Source organism: Daphnia magna, linkage group LG2 (genome assembly GCF_020631705.1).
Source record: "Daphnia magna isolate NIES linkage group LG2, ASM2063170v1.1, whole genome shotgun sequence".
Classification (NCBI taxonomy): domain Eukaryota; kingdom Metazoa; phylum Arthropoda; class Branchiopoda; order Diplostraca; family Daphniidae; genus Daphnia; species Daphnia magna.
This window is the reverse complement of record NC_059183.1, coordinates 11,988,269-12,006,239: the sequence shown is the minus strand read 5'-3', so window position 1 is coordinate 12,006,239 and position 17,971 is coordinate 11,988,269. Positions and strand designations below refer to the sequence as shown.

Below are 17,971 nucleotides of genomic sequence, written 5' to 3'. Positions count from 1 at the left end.
ATACGTCATGCGTCGGATCGTTCAATCAGCATCGAAATAAAACGAAATATATTCACCGATGATACGCCCATCGCATTGAAAAGAGCAGCAAAAAAAAAAGAGATGGGAATCGCTTCCAACAAATCGATATAGGAAAGCCTTTTTGCCCTTCAGAAAATAAAAAACAAAACAAAAGACGATAGGTAGGTGGATCTTATGTTTATAAATATATTTTTTTTAGAGCCTGCACGATGAAAATCATATCTTCATAAATTGGCTGTTAAAAATTTTAGACGTGTGTATAAGACGAGTCAAACAAACGGACCTGGCTCCAGGTGAACGTTCAAATATTTTCGTTCTGAGTTAGACTTAAAATTCAAAACAAAAAATGGCGTCACCCTTAGGCTGAAGATGGCGGCGTCTACGGGATCAACACGAACGCTATACACAGAGGGAGAAAAAAAAATAAATAAATGCAGCAACATGTAGCACGAATGCCACGACCTCTTCCATCAGGTGATGCCTTTAGCCTTGGTTCATTTTTTTCCCCCTTATTGTGTGCAGCGTTTGTTGTTGTTTTTTTTTCCCGAAAATGTATTCAATGTTGCGCTTGGTGGCGCTGCAGTTTTGGTAAATGGTCAAGTTCTTTGCTCACGGCTCCGAAGGAAATAAATCAAAGTATATAAAGAAAGAAAGAAAAATAATGAATTGAACTGCCCTTTGAGCGAGAACACTAAAGCCGGTTCCCCTCTTTATAATTTTTTTCTTTTTGGTGCGCACAATATCTAGACAATTTCTACCTGCAATCAATCAACTTCATGAAAACTGGAGGGAATAAGAAAAATGCTGATTGAATTGATCACTTTCTTTCGTCCCCGTTAGATTATTATTGCCAGACCGAAAAACTATTTGGATAACTCGAAAAAAAAATTAACCGAGCTTATTCGAAATTCGATTATGTGTGCGTCGTTCTCAATTTCAAGCTCAATTTCCACAATTCCCTAATAAACAATTGAAAAATAAAATACCTACAGCATTTGGAGGTAAATACAAGTAAAACGAAGGAAAAGTTGAAAGTCGAGTTTTTTTTTTTGTTTAAGTTCAAAATGACTAAGATACATGAGTTCTTATTTTTTTAAGGAAGAACGAGAGAGAGAGAGAGAGATCGACTTCATAGTAGTCCTTGAAGTGCCCTCTTGTGCCCTTGTGTGATTTCTTGTCGTAATATCTATCTCAAGTGGCTTTTGCCGGTCCGGGTGGTATATAAATACAAGACAAGTAACAAACATAGATATATATCTTTGAAATACTGGCTTTATGTACACTATAGACGTAGGCTGTCCGTATGTATAGTGTTAGAGGAAATGTGACGGCCAGAGCGTCGTATTTGAATTTTAGCTTATCAAGTATAGCACAAGTTTTTTTTCTTTCATTCTAGCGACGCTTGAAAAGTCTGGTATTTCTAGATTTCTATTTCCTTGCATGTTCAATCGGGAAAAAATAAAAAAAACGTTGGGATGTAAAACAAAAAAAAGGGGGGGGGGAGAGTTCAACTATTTGTATATGGAGCTTCTGAACGCGCACTAAAGCAAACAACGTTACAAACGAAGGGTATCAAGTTTCCTACTTTCTCTCTTTTTCACGTCAAAATATTATTATTAGGTTTTAATTTAAAAACTGGGTGCGTTACGGCAGCCTTTAAAAAAAAAAGACGGAGAAATATCACGCGCTAGCTTCCCATTATTGCCTTTCAAAAAAGATTTTGCGCGTCGTCGCAGCAATAAAAAAACAAGAAAAAAAAATGACAAAAAAGAATCGCTATTGTTTCCAAAAGACTTGGCAACGCATCTAAACAATTTAAAAGTCAAAACAAAAATTCAATGAGGTGTCCGTGTTGTACAATTTTATGCGTCCACACTTTTAGCACTTCGTGATCGTGAACTAATGTCTCGGCATTCCCTTCGTTTCCCTTTTCTCTGGCCACATCATCTGAAACACCTTAAATGGCTAATCACCAGTCAAATCAAATCAAGTTTGAAAGAAAAGAAATGGTCTAATGATCTACAATTACCAATTCGAGATTTCGATTCCAGATTTCTCCTTTTCGTCCCACCATAAAATCAATAGTAATCAAACCGAAATCTTTAGATTTTCCTACTTGATATTTCGAATAGACAGGACTGACATACCTGTCACCCTCGAAAAATAAAAATAAAATCTAGCTTGACAGGCACGTCGTCACCCAATGATTATGGCTGGGCGGTGTCTGTCCGGCCAAAACCATCAGTCCTTTTTTGGGTCCCCCAAAAAACGTATACAACTATACAATACCTCTCCCCCCCCCCTTCAATTTATCTCTTAGTAAAGTTAACAATAACAACAACAATCCCAGTGTGAAGAAAGTAATACACAAAGCAATAGCAGCCTCCCTGGACGAACAAGGTGGGGATTGTTGCTTAAAATACGACCCCCCCCCAAAAAAAAAAGTGAACATGTTTACTTGACCAAGACTTGCCCATAGGCGTATAGTTGTTGTATGTTCCACGCAACATAATAGAAAATGCTGCTGTGTTCCTGGGCGTCCACGCGTTTGCCCAGCCTAGCTGTTAATGTGTTCTGGCGTCTTTCACTCTATAAACTCCTATTTGTCCAGTATGGAATATTATGTTATCTATACAATCGTCCTAGAAGCTACACGTTCCGGTGCGGACAGGTTTAAATGCATTTCAAGACGAAAATGTGAACAAACCTCCCCTGCCCCGTCAAGATAAGAAGCCAAACAACAAAGGGCGGGCAGGAGAGAAAGGAGATAGCTATAAAGAGAAGGCGAGAATTGAAATGAAAAGTCAACATACCACCACCGCCTTGGACGTGACACGAAACGAACGACGAACTCATCCGACAGAGAGAAAAAAAAAAGGCGCGAGCTTTTATTTTTTTTTCGGGAACGTGAACCCCATTCCCAATAAGGGAAAACGAACGCGCAACTTCAATATACATTCCTATCCTTGTGATGTATAAAAAATTCTAATTTTTTTTTGTTATTCAAAAGAAAAATGAAAGAAAAATAAATGCATTTATTCTCTTAGGAAAGAGAAAATCTCTGATGGGACCTTACGACGGGGCGTGATTGCGTTGCTCATCGCAAACAAATCGGCATGCCAAAAGCCAACAGGAAACTATTCATTCTTAAGCTCCTTATTCCATATTTTTTTAAGTTGTCCCCTTTCCCAAACAGATGCGGTTGCACAACTCATTTTGATTCACAACACGAAAATGGAGGATAAAAAAAATAATAATAATAAATTAGCTAAGTAAAAAAAAACGCTGACTAGATTCCATCTTGTAAGACATTGTGTTTTTCCAAAAATGTCCTGTCTTCACCTCCGATTGTATATTATAGCCCGTCGTAATGTTTGCTCAAAGAAGCAAACGAAAACACTGGGAATTCAAACAACCCGAGGCAAACACCTTTTTTTGTTCTAAAAAAGAGGAATGTGGTGCGCTATAATCATAATAAACAAACGAGATTGCGCAGCCACCCACCAAAAAGACAATACACCGGGAATTACTAAAAATAGGGACCTAGTTCCGTGTTGCGTAACTTATCGTTAAAAACTACGCTTTTAAGATTTTTAAAAATGCACTTACCTTGAAGGTTGCCATTTCCTGTGCAATCCGCCATTGTGAAACACTGAATCACATAAGCCAATACTTTTTCCTTAAAAAATAAAATTAAATAAAAGATATGCTAATTTTTTTTCACAAAAATATTCACTCGGCCATCACTAATTACCTTACTAACTCGTGCGAGTGCACACACTGATCACTGATGCGATGGACAACAGGTGTACTGCCAATGCCACATCTGCCAAAGGACATACCAAAAAATTTCTTTTTTTTATTAAATTTAAATATCATAACTTAAAGCAAAATTTAAAAAAAAATGGTAGCAGTTTTGGGTTACTTGCCAAAATTGACGACAGAACACCAGAGGGCACGAAAGAGGAGAGCATTTCGGGAGTGTCCCGTTCCGCCTATATCGTATCACCAATCCGTCAGGTGGATGAACCGCAATCCGTCCTACTTGTTTCATCGTTTCAACGAAGAAGAAAAAAAAAACAGCTAGTTTGAACCCAAAAAAGTGGGGGAATGGAAAAGACCGCTGGCGTGATGAAAGCGCTCTAATGTCATTAGCACGAATATACTGGTAACAAAAGACTGTTGCTCGTAGACTCCGACCAGGGCCAGACGTATTCGTAGACTATGCGACACTTCATTAATTCTGATTACACACCCTACCCCCCATGTGGTGATTGTTGCTATGCCTTCCCCATTGTGTCGGTTTCTTTTAAATTTTTCTACTGACTGGTAAATTGAATTAGCACCTTGTTGCATTGAATATTTTCCCCGGTCCCACCGGGCAAGCGGTTTACGTGGAACGAGTGAGATGGCACTTTTCTCACCATTCGTTTACTCTTATAAATAATCCTACGTACCCCTTTTCCTACAACGATTTTAAAGAACTTCTCGAGAGATGAAGAACTCTGACAACGTTCGTAAATGCAAATGACTTAAAAAAAAAATATAAAAATCTGATTTTTTGTCAAAGAAGAATGACAAACGCAGCAACACGGAGGCAGGGATAGGGAGGTGCTGTTTCATGCCTGCAAATAGAGTAAAAAAGCATCAGAACTTGTGTTTGTGACCGTATGTGCTCAGCATAGTAAAAAAAAAAAAAAGGTGAAAATAAAGGTCCTTGAAAGGTAGACTCTCTGCCTCCTTTAGTCCCCCATCTTCAAGCCCCTCTCGTTGAGGTTGCATTATGGGCTTATTTCACGTCACGTTCTGGTCGTAAAAAATGAAATAACAAAAAGGGAAAAAGCAATTCCTCACGAACTCAGTCTTGACCGATTCTAACGCCATCTATACCAGGTGGTTAACTTTTTTCCATTATCCGAACTGCGTGCAAAGTATCCTCCTTAATAACAACACAAAAGGTCCAGTTTCCTGCTTGCGATTTCAACATGTCACCTAAAAACATTTTCTATTTATGGAGAAAGAAAAAAGGTTAAGACAAGTTAGGGAAGTTCATCACGCGTTTACAATTAGCTGACATGGTTGACGCGTTAAAGAGTTGCTGAAAGAGCAAAGGGAAACTGCTGCGGTCTAACGAGGATTTCAAAGTCAGCAAAGAACAAATGTTGGAAAAAAAAAAAACAATAAAGACTGACGTAGACAATTCACCAGTAGCGTCGTATTAACCCAGCCAACCGTGAGAAAAAAAGGGAAAATGCCACAATCGTTTTTTTTTTCTTTCTTCTTCCCAACTTGCAATTCGGTGGCTACGGACCCACGCCCAATGACCACTTGGGATGTGTTTTTCTGAAGGCCAAATGTGTTGGATTGTTTGAACCGAGTAACGAAAAAAAAAAAACCTTTGTTACACCTGAGCACTGATTTTGAACTCGCACGAGCGTGAACAAATACACAGTGGAACCACTCGAAAACAATAACAGAAACTGGTCTCCCCCCCCCCTCCTTTCTTCTTCCAATGGCCACTTAAAAAATGTTGAATCGAAATTTTTTCCGGCTTCTTAATGATTACGTCCTTGGATACGCTCGCTCAGCTTCTACGACGTTCATTATCCTATAAAAAACAAAACAAGACCGAGTAATGGATAATTGGAAAAATTGTCTTTGCTTGCCCGTTGTTGTCGATAAAGAGTTTATTTAGAATTGATTGATTTTTCAGACTGAATCTTGCCAAACAACTGTTCCGCATTGGACCGATTTGACCAGTCCTTTGCCCATTATAAGAAAATCCTGGCATATGGCATCCAAATTGGGGGCTAACCGCATTTCTCCACCCGCGGCCGAAGGCGCCACTAACATTGAACCGTTCACGTGGGAGACTTTGAATTCTGATGGTGTGCTCCAGGCTTTGTCGATCCACATGACGCCGATCACTAACCCGCCGTACTTGTCATAAAAAAAGCGAGCCTTATCGGCGTAAGCGGCTCGTAATTCATCCAGTAGTCGATCGACAGGTTCATAATCGTAGATGGATAACGTTTTTCGCGGCCGTTGTTCGTGAAGCTTCACCTTCTTACTGAATGGACCATCAAGTGTGTGCAGACGACGGGCGATAGCGCTTCTATTCAGGTGGATAATGCAGTTGTAGGCATCCAAGGGCGGCCGGAATGCCTGGAGCACGTAAACCTTTTTAGCGTCAACTGTCATCAGCTGACGCTCCAACAACTTGAGCGACTCGCTGGCTAAAACCATGAGACGTGACCAGACGGGCAACGGTGGTGTAGTACGAGTGAAGGCCACGCCGGATGGATCGTACGGTGTCACCAGGACCAAAGGTGATTTCAACTGAGTTCGCTGAGCTGCGACGGATGTTTCAGTGTCTCTTATCTCTTCTGGTGTGAGGTCATTGTTGAAGTTGATTATAAGTGGCTGGCTAGTCCAGTCGAAGCAGGAAACTAACTGCAAAAATCGAAAGAATGCGACTTGAGGGGTTAATGGACCCACCCAGTCGATGGCGTCATGAAGGGAGGATTGCGCGCCAGCTTCTTGAGCAGACGGTAAACCGTACATGGTTGAATCAACAAAAAGACTGGCTACAATCATTTCGATGGCCTCCTCTTCCAGGTATTCCAGCAACATGTGCGAAGCGACCCAACGCTTGGCCAGACGAACTGCCACGCTAAAGGCCGGCTGCTCCGCATGCAAAGCACGTAGTGCCGTTGCAAGTCTTGGCGTAATCTCTTGATCCCTCTGCAAAAGTAGCGACTCTGGATTGTCACGATATCTAAAAACAATAGCAGGAAAATATAGAAATGTGAATCAAGATAAACAGTTTTATATGACAGTGACTTACTTGACAATGCCGTTGGGTTCGACCAACCGTTTCAACAATGCCACATCACGATGATAAGCAATGAACAACTTGAAAATATAGCCTTTACGTTGGACGATAACGTGATCGATGAATGCTCGAGCAACGAGGTCGAAAATAGCAGTCAGCTTTTCAGCCAGTTGGATGTAGAAAGCCGCTTTAATACGTCGGACAGCTTCCAGATCATCCGGCCACTTGCCACTGGTTTGCAACGTCAACAGGACAGATAACGACGGTAGATACATGGGAGTTGCTCCAACGGCTGGAAGCAAGTTATATCCGCTGCGGCCAAAAAGGTCTATCAGCCCTTGTGGAGTTTCCGGTAGAGGTGGAAACGGCTCTGCGTGTCTAAAAGTAGCAGACACTCCTTGCACTTGTGCTATTGACAAAGGCAAGTCTTCCAATGCTCGTAGATTCTTCGTGATTTCATCTAGAGCTTCAAGAGCAGCCATGGTTGCTTCCTCGCCAGTTCCGTATGCCGCTGGATCTTGAAGTTTTGGAATAAAAATGGCAGATTCCAATTGATCGGCAACGTAGACGTAGTTGTTTGCCAAGTTGAGACGTTTTTCTAACAAGTACGACACAATTTGGCGACAGATAAGACGTCGTTCTGCCCAACTATTGGCTGGCCAGTGCACCGCTTCGCAAATGAAACCATCTTGAAACCTTCTAAGTTCTGACTTTTCTCCCCAGAAGGCACGAAATTCAGCGGATTCTGGGCTATTGGCTGCCGGACCTTTGTTCAACACTTCCCACGCAGATGGAGAATTAAAGCAAAGACCAAATGCCAACTTCCAGGAGTTTTTGGGTGGCTCTTGGCCAACCGACCACGAAGCAATTGGCAAAGTTTTGCATGCTGTTAATTTCAGCCGTTCGCCTAAACCTTTGACGAGACAGTCATGAATTTTTCCGGCTGCTTCAACAGGCCAATAATTCTGCCGTTTGTCTTTTTGAACCTTTTCACGAACATTGTCGATGATGACAACGTTATCGAACGTCAACAAAAAAGGCTTTGGCGTGATGAATAAGGCGGCGAAGCTGTTGATTCCCTTCTTGTTAAGCAATCCTACGGCCAGAGTGCATTCCCATCTTAACCAGTCATAAGCTGCCTGGGAGAGATGGGCGCAGAGGTTCAACGTGCTGGTTACGTCAAGAAAAATAACCGGGAACGAGGCGTGAGCATCAGCCACCGATAAGGGAGGTGTGCCCGATTGCGGGCGTAAAGTAATACCCTCTTTAGACCAGTTTGAGCGGGAGAGCTGAAGCCAAGTAGTTCGAACAACTTGATAAACGCTCATGTTGGGAAACAGTTTCTTCGTCTCGATCAAGTAGACAACAAATTGGGTCAGAACGAACATGCTAGTGGCCTCTTCAAGTTGTCGATGTCGAAGCCACACCCGTAAGAGAAGACATGCATCCAGAATATTCTTCTTTGACGAGAGCACTTCTTTGGCATGCTGATTGATCTTGGACATACGCATGTCAGAAAGTACGCTGACGTTGTACAAAGGAGTTGGTTTGCTGTCAGATTTTTTTGTACCAGTTCCTGGAATACAGTTTCGGTCGGGAAGAAGCTTTTCTACTGCTACCAGATCAGCCGGCGCCGAAGCATAAATGCGGAAGATTACACGTTGGTTGAGTTTTCCTGTAGGTTCAATGCGAAGAATAGGTCGCGAAAGGTCTCCAGAAAATGTTTCAAACTGAATTTCTTGAACCAAAGTTGACGCTTTCTGCAAGTGGGCAGCCACGTATGACAGGTAAAGAGCTCTTTTACGGATGGTACGTGTAGTTCAGATAATCATCCCGCTCTAACGATTCCTGGGGAATTTCAATGAGTATGTCAACGGATATGCCTTTGCCGGTTAAACCAATAGCCCAAGAACCGATGGGAACGAGCTTTTTCGGTTTCAAATACTGGAATGTCTTTGATGAGTCGTAACAATCCGAACCGAAGGGACACTTGATTTTTAGCTTGTTAAGCCAAGCTGTGTCAGAAATCTGTGCGCGAACAAATAATTAATAAGTCACCGTAACAAAATATTAAGAAAAGTTCTGTATCCTACTGAATGACTTCCACTTTCAGGTATTTTGTTCACAACTTCTTCAAATTCGGCAATCCAGTCTTCAATCTGTTTTTTCCGTTTACATTTCAATGAAATTTCTGTCAACATTTCCTCAACCTACAAACCACACATTTTATTCTAATGAGATGTACTGGTAAATAAAAGTTTGGATAAACCTGTAGTTTAAATATGTTGGAGTGAAAAAGATTCTCTGTTTCTCGCAACACATTCATTTCTTGGGATGTAGGGGGCTTCCTTAAATCTTTTTTTGCTTTAATCTTGGAGACATCTCCTTGATTAACTTTTTCTGTTTCCTAATATGAGAATTTTCTTAATAACTCACTTGTGCACAATGTTAGAAAACTTACAGTTTTTGCAGGAGGTTTTGCTTTCAATTGACTTGTTGTCTTTGCAACTGGAGTTGCATGGGAAATATCTAATGGAATTTCTTCCATATCGTCAAAACCGTCTTCACTATCATCAAGTCCGTTTTCTTCTTCATCTTCAATGTCGTCCTCTCGGTGAATAACCTCCTTTTTCTCAACAACTTTTTTTGCTTTTTTAAATGTTGCCTTCTTCTTCGCTGGAGTCCCTTCAGAATCTTTAACTTAAAAAAAAAAAATTCGTGTAAACATAAGACCACAATTAAAGATAGGCGGAAATATATATACGTTTCCGTCTTTTCAGTGCCATTTTGCTAATGCAGTTACAATTAGTTAAAACACGAAAGAGTCGACCACGTTATAAATTTTTTACAAATAGTAGTGAGCTCTGTGCACGTGTTTTGCGCACCTAAACAGTCGTCTGCAATGAACAACTCTTGTCATCTACAAGTTTTCGAAAAAGCCTCCAGCAGATGGCGTATATACGGAATTGCACGTGGTGCCCAGTCCCTCCCATTTCTTCTGCTGCTTTCCCCACTCCTGTCCAGTCCAAGCTTAAAAATAGCACGCGCTCTACTGTGTCTACACAACCAATGTTGGTTTGCTGTAGAAAGTTTTAAACAAAAAAAAAAGGCCCTGAAATATGGCATTGGATTCACCATGGGAATATTTAGTCACACTTCACGAAGATGTAAAAAAAAGTGGAGGTAAGAACTTACACATAGGAAAATACCGGCTTCCGTACCCTGCCAAAACGCGGGTACATCGCCTGCAGTTCTGTTGTGTCTTTTCTTCAGTTATGTAATCTTTTGAAAACCTATTTAATACTATGTTCACTGATAAAATATTCTTTAGTATTGGGGTTTGTTAAAAAGGTAGACAACAGTTTCTGTATATGTAATGAATCAGCAGTAAAAGCCTTGTCAATGAGAGAGGAAAGGGGAGTCAACCGTTTTTGCGTGACTATTGATTTTCTCGTAAAACCGTGCTGGGTTACACAACACGTTTCCTTACTATCGATTTTGTAAAATGTAAAGCAACGATTTATCGTTTTCAGTGCAATGTGCCGCCTAGTATATGCACAGTTGTGACTCAATAACAACAAGTGAAGTTATATTTCTTTTTTCTTTTCAGATCGACGCGTTGCTGATTGGTTTTTGGTTCGCTCACCTCTACCAGTCATTGGCATATTCATCTCGTATATGTTTCTAGTAAACTATGGCCCTCGAATCATGGAGAAACGACCAGCTTTTAAGCTTAAGTATCTTATGCTTATCTATAACACATTCCAAGTGGGCCTATCGGCCTACATGTTTTACGAGTTCCTCGTCACCGCTATTTTATCTCGATATAATCTGACCTGTCAACCGGTCGACACCTCTATGGATCCTCTCGCCTTAAGAGTATGGTGTAACAAATTTCGTAACGCACACAACGCATTAGCTTAATTTTTTTTTTTAATAGATGGCCAGTGTCTGCTGGTTCTTTTACTTTTCGAAAATTATCGATATGGTTGACACGGTAGGGACATAGAAGTTTAATTGTTGACATGTTCCATTAAAAAAAAAAAAAGAGTTTTATTTTGAATTTCTAGGTATTTTTTGTTTTGCGAAAAAAAAACAACCAGTTGACATTCCTCCACATTTTTCACCATAGTACCATGATTTTTAACTGGTGGCTAGGAGTTAAATACGTTCCTGGAGGCCAATGTGAGTATTATTAACTTATTAGTTTACATAAGATAAATTTAAATAGGTTTGAGCTCGATAAATATTTCCATGGTTTTCTCCTGAAGAAAGATTACAATAGGGCGTTTTTGTTCAAGTATTTCTATGCCCACGCACACAGTTTACAACTCAACTCACTGTAACCTACGCATCTATCTTTATTTGGGAGCGGCACATAGGGCGAGGTCTATGACCCCTTAAGTATCGTTCTGATGGTGCAAAGTTTACAACTGTAGACGCTCTAGTCTCGTGGTACAATGAGCGTTGGCCAAGATCTATATTCTAGAAGGATTTCTTGCCCAGTCAAGGGTTGCCAAATAGAATGATTACTCTGCTGAACGTTAGAAAATTCCTATCGCTTTTGCACAGCTGAGAAATTTCTTACGAATTTGCATTTCCTTTTTTTCCAGCATTTTTCTGTGCAATGCTCAACTCATTGGTACATGTTGTAATGTACAGCTATTATTTGTTGAGCTCATTGGGCGCTTGGATTCAGCCATATCTATGGTGGAAACGCTATTTAACTCAATTCCAGATAGTAAGTAACGATAATTTTAGAATTTTTGGCAAACAATTAAACAAAATTTAACTTACAGGTTCAATTCGTGCTGATCGTCATTCATATCTCCGTTGGGCACTACAACAATTGTGATTTTCCTTCGGCACTCGGCTACATGTTGGCTCTTTACTGTTTAACTTTATTAGTGTTTTTTTCCAACTTTTACATTCAAGCCTACATTCGGCGGTCGAAGAAACAATCATAGCAACCGCAAATCCAGCAGTTATTCCCACTACTTTGAAATTTCGTGCATCGACTTATCATTGTACACAATAATAAACAAAAATCATAGCTAATATCTTGTTTGAATAATCGATAATACTTGGAAGTATACGGGCATATATACGAAATGAAAATAAAGAATTGAATTTACGAGCAAAAAACCGAAAAGAATAAAACATCGAAAAAAAATAAATTTTTGATGTTGAAGTAAAAAAAGATGTTCCTACTGTTTTTCTGGAATGCTGTCACCCTCTGATCTGACCAACGACCGCGACTTACGGGAACGCTTTGGTGCTTCGTGAAAAACGGGTTCGTTATCGTCCTTCCGCTTCAGCATGATTTTATTAGATAGTTGAGCACATGCAACTGCGGAGTCTTTAGATGGAGACTCTTCACTATTGCTAGGCTTTGATGGCGAAGAAGGACGAATGATTTTATTAGATGGTTGAGCACATGCAACTGAGGAGTCTTTAGACGGAGACTCTTCACTATTGCTAGGCTTTGATGGGGAAGAAGGACGAAGACGTTTAGCCGCATCTTCACAGATTTCTTCGTCCATACTCTTACGCTTGGATGGGCGGGCGGAGGAGTCATCCTGTAAAGTTTTAGGAGGTGTCAAAATAACTACGATAAAGTTAAATTGTTTTTCAACCAACCACAGCATAGAGCTTTGTCCATTTCTTAGCATTTTCAAGGAATAAGGTTCTGTTGGCAATATACTCCTGTGCCTGATATTAAAAGTGTAAAAGATAAAGCTATGAATAATCAATGGATAAATGTGAAAAAATTCTTTTGCTTACTATTGCAGAATCAAGTGGATCATGAGGATTTGGGTCAGACAGTAACTGCTGGACAGCTGTGAGGGTTAAAGAAAGGTTGTTAACAGGCCTCCATCGACCATGTGGAGGCATTTTAAGAACATCCAAACAAATTAGTCCAGTGGCATTGTCAATATTGGGGTGATACACTTTTGTCAGAAACTTTAACTGGGGGGGATCCATTGGGTATCTGAATATGTAAGCAATAATATAGCTATTCCAAAAGACGAAATCTTTTACTGGCTCTCACCGTTCTGGAATGACAATATCAATTCTGAAGTTTCCATTTGCATAAGGTGTTCCTTCACTACCCTGCACAACTAATAACAGAAATTTTAAATAATGATTGACATTACAATGATCACTTGACATACTTGCTTCCAAAAGATCGTTTCTATCATTCTTTGGCCAACAGGTGATTCCATGAGGAGGGTTTTTTGTCAAGTCTTGTATTTCTTTTGCCATTCTCATAGTGCGTATACTGTTAGGCATCATTCTTTTGAAATTTTCACAAACTTGTTGAAGAGAAAACAGAAACTGCAAAAGCTCGGGTTTCATAAAACTGCGTTTGTTAGCCCTTTAAGTTGCCGATGATAGTTATTTTATCTGCTACGAAATTAGACATCTGGTGGCAAATTTCAAATTGAGACCACTGGCGGCAGTTGGAGAAATCCGTAAACAAAATCCACCGTCGCACAACTCTGACTCTGCCCCTTTTGAATTATTCTCTTTAAACACACCTACAGTGCTACAAGTTTTGCTTAAGTGAAAGAAAAGGGGACATTGTAAATTTACGTTTCAATCATTTTTAGAGAAATATGGCAATATTAAAACAGCGCCAGAGTTTAATAGGGCCTAAGGGGAACTCGTGTCATCAAGGCTAATTAGAAGCGATTTTGGAAAAAACATAACGATTGTGGGAAAGTTCGCAAGTTCACACCGTCCTGAATCACGGCTCAGAAAGCGTGGTCCTCACTGAGTGCCGCCATGTGTGCCTAAAATAATCGTTTTTTACCAATATTCGAGGAAAATTTGCAAGTTTTCAGGTTTTTCTTTCTACGCAGGATTTACAGGTGAGTTTTGTTCTCCGTAATCTATCTAGGTTATCCTGATAGAGAACTAGTGCCGTCTTCAGTTCATTATATATTTTTTTCTAATTAACACAGCTAACAGTGTCAGCCGTGCTATTACAGAAAGAAACGATAAAAATGTAAGCCAATTAACGTGATATGTAGGGAAATTCTAAATAGACAGATTTATCTTAATTTTGTTTGCCAAAAATACAGTCACCTTAGAATAACAATAGTCGCAAGAAATTTAGAATGCTGGGAGACGATTGGACCTCAAGAGTTCTCATTTTCACGTCTATTTTGGCCACTGTTGCCCTTGATCATCCACGTGTTTCTTCTGAACCCGTCATCTTTACCGATCAATGGGCAGTACATGTCCCCGGTGGAGATCGTCTGGCGGATGAAATTGCAACAAAACATGGTTTCATAAACCTTGGAAAGGTAAAGTCTTATTCAACATTAAAGAATCTATGATTTGCATCCGAAACTAAAACAACTATTTCACAATCACAGATTTTCGACGATTACTATCACTTCCGACACCGTAAAGTTCTCAAAAGGTCAATTCAGTCAAGTTCTCATCATCATTCGTTACTTACTAGTGAAGCGGAGGTTGAAACTGAAATTAAGTAAAGTGATAAGGTTGGTAAAATTTTGCAACTTGGTTGTTTATGGAAAGGTTCGATGGGCCCAGCAACAAGTAGTAAAGCGACGAACCAAAAGAGATGGGCTTCTTGAAGTGAGCAATGCCGGCGTCAGTCCAAGGACAACCCGTTCGATCAATTACAATCTTAACGATCCTGGATGGATTCATATGTGGTATTTGGTGAGTTCTCTCTCTATTTTAAGCTGCATACTCTTTCTTTTAACCCATGAAAATTTTTTCTTTTTTTTCTTTCTTTATGTTATAGAATAGGGGAAATGGTCTAGATATGAACGTTCAAGAAGCTTGGAAAGAAGGCGTAACTGGTAAGGGTACAGTCGTCACTATTCTAGACGACGGATTAGAAAAGGATCACCCTGACATTATCCGAAATTATGTACTGCAGTTATGTCGCTTTGCTTTAAGGTTATGAGTTTTTCTAACTTTGTTTTCCTTACCAAGGATGCAATGGCCAGCTATGACATCAATGATGGTGATGAAGATCCATCGCCTCGTTATGATGCAACCGATTCAAACCGACATGGAACCCGCTGTGCTGGTGAGGTCGCTGCTCAGGGTAATAATTCAATCTGTGCTGTCGGAATCGCATTCGACGCCAACATTGGAGGTATGTTAACTATCACGTAAATTAAGACTATTCAACAATTTTTTCACCATTTTTTAGGGGTTAGAATGCTGGATGGGGATGTGACTGATGCTGTTGAAGCTCGCTCGCTCAGCCACAATTCCCAGCACATCGACATCTACAGTGCTTCATGGGGCCCTGATGATGATGGCAAAACAGTAGACGGCCCGGGCGAATTGGCTACCCGTGCTTTCCTGGACGGGATCCGTAAAGTAAGCTTGAATAATGCTCTAATCACAACCTCCGAGTTCCACGTTTCAGATTCTTTGTTTGTGGTAAATGTCCTTCCAAGGCTAATAATTTGGTTTGTAGGGCCGTGGCGGCAAGGGATCAATTTTTGTATGGGCTTCAGGAAATGGCGGCAGGGAGCATGACAATTGCAACTGCGATGGATACACTAATTCGATTTGGACCTTGAGCATCAGCAGCGCAACAGAAAACGGATCAGTGCCGTGGTATTCTGAAGCTTGTTCCAGCACGTTAGCTACGGCTTACAGCAGTGGAGCTATAAATGAAAAACAAGTTTGTTACTATCATTTTTTTTTTTATTATTTAAGAAATTAACATTCAATTTTCTTTACCTTGCAATAGATCGTAACGACAGATTTGCATCACTCATGCACACCTAGTCATACAGGTACGTCAGCTGCAGCGCCACTCGCTGCAGGTATTTGTGCCTTAGTGCTGGAAGCAAACCGAAACCTGACATGGCGTGACATGCAACACATTGTGGTCCGCACAGCTAAGAGGGGTCACCTAATTGCTAATGACTGGCAGATTAATGGAGTTGGTCGGAATGGTATTATAATTATCATTTTTTTTTTGTTGAGAAAATTACTATCTAGTTAACACACGTATTCTTTCAAACGTCTTACCAGTGAGTCATTCATTTGGATACGGATTGATGGACGCCGGTGCCATGGTACGATTATCCCGCCAGTGGATTACTGTTCCCCCGCAACAATTTTGTGAAATTAGGGCTCCTGACGTTAATAAGTAAGAATAAGCAATTAAAAAGCTGAAAGAGTGGAAGAACCTGAGGGTCATACTTACTTTCGTTACAGGATAGTTTCACCCAAAAATTCAATTCAGTTGCAGTTATTCGTGCGTGAGTGTGGCAACGTCAATGTTTTAGAGCACGTTCAGGTAGGCTATTACGTCTTGAGGCGAATACGTATTTCACAAAACCTGTTTTTAAAAAGTCAGTCATAATTTAGGTATTACTTTCGTTATCTGCAACGAATCGAGGAGATATTGAAATTTATCTGTCATCCCCTTCCGGCACTCGCTCGACGCTTCTTCAACGGCGTCCTCTTGACAACTCCCGTAACGGATTTCACTCGTGGCCCTTCATGTCTATACATTTTTGGGGAGAGAGTCCTTTTGGTGCATGGACAATCGAAGTCCAAAATGAAGGCCGCTTTCCTGGTAAGTTTTTTTTTTTTTTTAGCAAGTTCAGTTTTAAAAAAGATTTACATTTCTCCTAACATTGCGCACATATCCAGTTTGATATGAGATAACATTTGATTAAGTTTCCTTTTTTTTTCCTGTAGCGACGCTGAATGGGTGGACACTGATAGCCTACGGAACCAAAGACCCACCAGGAATTGAATCGCCATCCCCGAAAATTGTGAGTGCTCCGATGCAGTCATCGGCATCTAAACTCGTACTGAAAGATGATCATCCGGAGAAATCTCACAGTCTATCGTCCCAGGTTAATGCCGAGAAGAATCGAGAAGCAGAATTACCTCAAGCTCTTCCGTTGAAGACTACTAGCAATTTTGATGGTATCCTACGGTTTCGAAGAAAAAGAAGAATGAAATGTCGCCTTGTCCTTTAATGAAATTTTGTTTTTGCAGTTGCAGTTTGTGAAGCAGGTTTTTATATGTTGGAAGGCAAGTGCATGGCTGTCTGCCCGAATGCGTCATATCCTATAAACCATACAGGATTTAACGGTTTTCTCAGCAGTATCTGTGCTCCATGCCATTATTCCTGCCTATATTGCAGTGGACCAAGTGATTCCCAGTGCACCTCGTGCTACCCAGACTCGCAGCTCAAATCCATCTCAGTACCGGGTATTAAAATTTTATCATAAGGTTAAGGATTCCTTTTTAACCAAACGGTTTTTGTAACAAGGTTCGCTGTTAGAACCAGAATCCCATTGCTTTCCGAACGAGCTAGTAAGGCAATTGGCAGGCTACGAGAACTGGTCGACGGGCGTCGAACTAGCATTGGCAATCAATCTGGCACTTGTGATAGCCCTTGTGTGCTACACGATGTGTACTAAAAAGAGCTGCAACTCCTCTTACCTTTTAAAGTGCTGTCGTAGAAGCAACGAAACGGAAGCAAGTCAGAGACATGGAGATTACAGTCTGCTGACAACGGCAAATATAAATCTTCCTCCGCCTATTATCGCTGAAATCATCCGCCCAGAGTGTTCGGGTGAGAGCTCAAAACCTGGGTCTGACGCTAAAGGTGTTTAGAAAAGAATAGCTTTTGAGACAAAGCTTAATTTTATCAATGATGAGTTATAAGGAAGTTTCGCAAAAAGATCTATAAATATTAATTTAATTGTTTGTCGAGATACTTTAATAAACTATGCCTAAACGACCAGTTGAGTTCTATTGCTACGAATTAGAACCACTTTGTAGTGAACATGCACCCAGTGATGCGCATCCTCGATCTCCGGATACTAAAAGCATAATTTTAGTATCACATATACTTGGTTATTGGCCAGTGGCAGAGACCATCTGTGGAAGACGACTATATAATATTCTTTTGAAATTGAGTTTCAATAAACTAAACCTATAAGTAAGGTTGTCTAACATAAAGCTCAGCCTCTTTCCATATTTTGCATCTCCTTTCTTGTCTCTTATGTTTGTTTACTTGCTCATCTGATTTGCCAAAACCAGACTGCTTAATGGTTGGTAAATGATGTGAATGATGACAAAGAA

At 40.4% G+C, this 17,971-nt stretch overlaps 5 protein-coding genes and 1 long non-coding RNA gene across 8 annotated transcripts in view; 2 read left to right on the top strand and 4 right to left on the bottom strand.

The window, feature by feature from the left end:
* The window catches only part of LOC116917220 (caskin-1), a 56,024-nt gene extending 52,200 nt beyond the window's left edge, over positions 1-3,824 (bottom strand). The window contains exons 1-2 of the mRNA XM_032922611.2: positions 3,776-3,824; positions 3,631-3,700 (exon numbers count right to left, since the gene is read on the bottom strand). The gene's annotated coding sequence lies outside the window, so the exon portion shown is untranslated. The remainder of the gene's footprint in view (positions 1-3,630; positions 3,701-3,775) is intronic.
* A 1,866-nt stretch (positions 3,825-5,690) lies between these two features.
* On the bottom strand, positions 5,691-9,781 carry LOC116917224 (nucleolar protein 6). Its single transcript, XM_032922618.2, is given in 7 exon segments — positions 5,691-6,799; positions 6,869-8,661; positions 8,663-8,884; positions 8,950-9,066; positions 9,126-9,263; positions 9,318-9,556; positions 9,621-9,781. Coding segments are annotated over 7 exon segments (3,600 nt in total). The 5' UTR covers positions 9,643-9,781; the 3' UTR covers positions 5,691-5,730.
* Positions 9,782-9,854: 73 nt separating this feature from the next.
* LOC116917304 (elongation of very long chain fatty acids protein 7) lies at positions 9,855-11,914 on the top strand. Its single transcript, XM_032922758.2, has 6 exons — positions 9,855-10,039; positions 10,467-10,735; positions 10,797-10,853; positions 10,927-11,041; positions 11,470-11,597; positions 11,656-11,914. The coding sequence occupies exons 1-6, from the start codon at positions 9,976-9,978 to the stop codon at positions 11,821-11,823; spliced, it is 801 nt and encodes a 266-aa protein (XP_032778649.1). The 5' UTR covers positions 9,855-9,975; the 3' UTR covers positions 11,824-11,914.
* LOC116917299 (ubiquitin-conjugating enzyme E2 T) lies at positions 11,737-13,384 on the bottom strand. Its single transcript, XM_032922753.2, has 5 exons — positions 13,033-13,384; positions 12,909-12,978; positions 12,641-12,848; positions 12,497-12,568; positions 11,737-12,435 (listed from the first exon to the last, which is right to left on the bottom strand). The coding sequence occupies exons 1-5, from the start codon at positions 13,214-13,216 to the stop codon at positions 12,064-12,066; spliced, it is 906 nt and encodes a 301-aa protein (XP_032778644.1). The 5' UTR covers positions 13,217-13,384; the 3' UTR covers positions 11,737-12,063.
* Positions 13,385-13,528: 144 nt separating this feature from the next.
* LOC116917232 (furin-like protease 1) lies at positions 13,529-17,627 on the top strand. 3 transcript variants are annotated; one of them, XM_032922637.2, is made up of 16 exons: positions 13,529-13,731; positions 13,825-13,868; positions 13,980-14,169; positions 14,242-14,340; positions 14,408-14,554; positions 14,640-14,768; positions 14,834-14,999; positions 15,057-15,229; positions 15,330-15,539; positions 15,609-15,816; positions 15,896-16,013; positions 16,082-16,163; positions 16,235-16,445; positions 16,571-16,804; positions 16,877-17,092; positions 17,154-17,627. In XM_032922637.2, exons 3-16 carry the CDS (start codon positions 13,981-13,983, stop codon positions 17,498-17,500), a joined length of 2,529 nt encoding a protein of 842 aa, XP_032778528.2. In that variant the 5' UTR covers positions 13,529-13,731; positions 13,825-13,868; position 13,980; the 3' UTR covers positions 17,501-17,627. The 3 variants fall into 3 exon arrangements, with proteins under 3 accessions (XP_032778528.2, XP_032778529.2, XP_032778527.2); XM_032922636.2 differs by having other exon boundaries at positions 13,530-13,731; positions 13,945-14,169; XM_032922638.2 differs by lacking the exon at positions 13,825-13,868.
* LOC123470085 lies at positions 15,805-16,235 on the bottom strand. Its single transcript, XR_006643580.1, has 2 exons — positions 16,071-16,235; positions 15,805-16,000 (listed from the first exon to the last, which is right to left on the bottom strand). It is a non-coding gene; the product is annotated as an uncharacterized LOC123470085 (long non-coding RNA).
* Positions 17,628-17,971: the final 344 nt, after the last annotated feature.

What these genes read in the sequence shown, in the direction of transcription:
- LOC116917304 (XM_032922758.2), top strand. Translation starts at nt 9,976, where the DNA reads ATGGCATTGGATTCACCATGGGAATATTTAGTCACACTTCACGAAGAT. An exon ending in TTATCGATATGGTTGACACG is followed by an intron (nt 10,854 to 10,926) that starts GTAGGGACATAG and finishes TTGAATTTCTAG; the next exon opens with GTATTTTTTGTTTTGCGAAA. An exon ending in ATTTAACTCAATTCCAGATA is followed by an intron (nt 11,598 to 11,655) that starts GTAAGTAACGAT and finishes TTTAACTTACAG; the next exon opens with GTTCAATTCGTGCTGATCGT.
- LOC116917299 (XM_032922753.2), bottom strand. Translation starts at nt 13,216, where the DNA reads ATGAAACCCGAGCTTTTGCAGTTTCTGTTTTCTCTTCAACAAGTTTGT. An exon ending in AAACGATCTTTTGGAAGCAA is followed by an intron (nt 12,979 to 13,032) that starts GTATGTCAAGTG and finishes TTCTGTTATTAG; the next exon opens with TTGTGCAGGGTAGTGAAGGA. An exon ending in ATCCACTTGATTCTGCAATA is followed by an intron (nt 12,569 to 12,640) that starts GTAAGCAAAAGA and finishes TTTTAATATCAG; the next exon opens with GCACAGGAGTATATTGCCAA.
- LOC116917232 (XM_032922638.2), top strand. Translation starts at nt 13,981, where the DNA reads ATGCTGGGAGACGATTGGACCTCAAGAGTTCTCATTTTCACGTCTATT. An exon ending in CTGACATTATCCGAAATTAT is followed by an intron (nt 14,769 to 14,833) that starts GTACTGCAGTTA and finishes TTCCTTACCAAG; the next exon opens with GATGCAATGGCCAGCTATGA. An exon ending in ATGTTTTAGAGCACGTTCAG is followed by an intron (nt 16,164 to 16,234) that starts GTAGGCTATTAC and finishes GTCATAATTTAG; the next exon opens with GTATTACTTTCGTTATCTGC.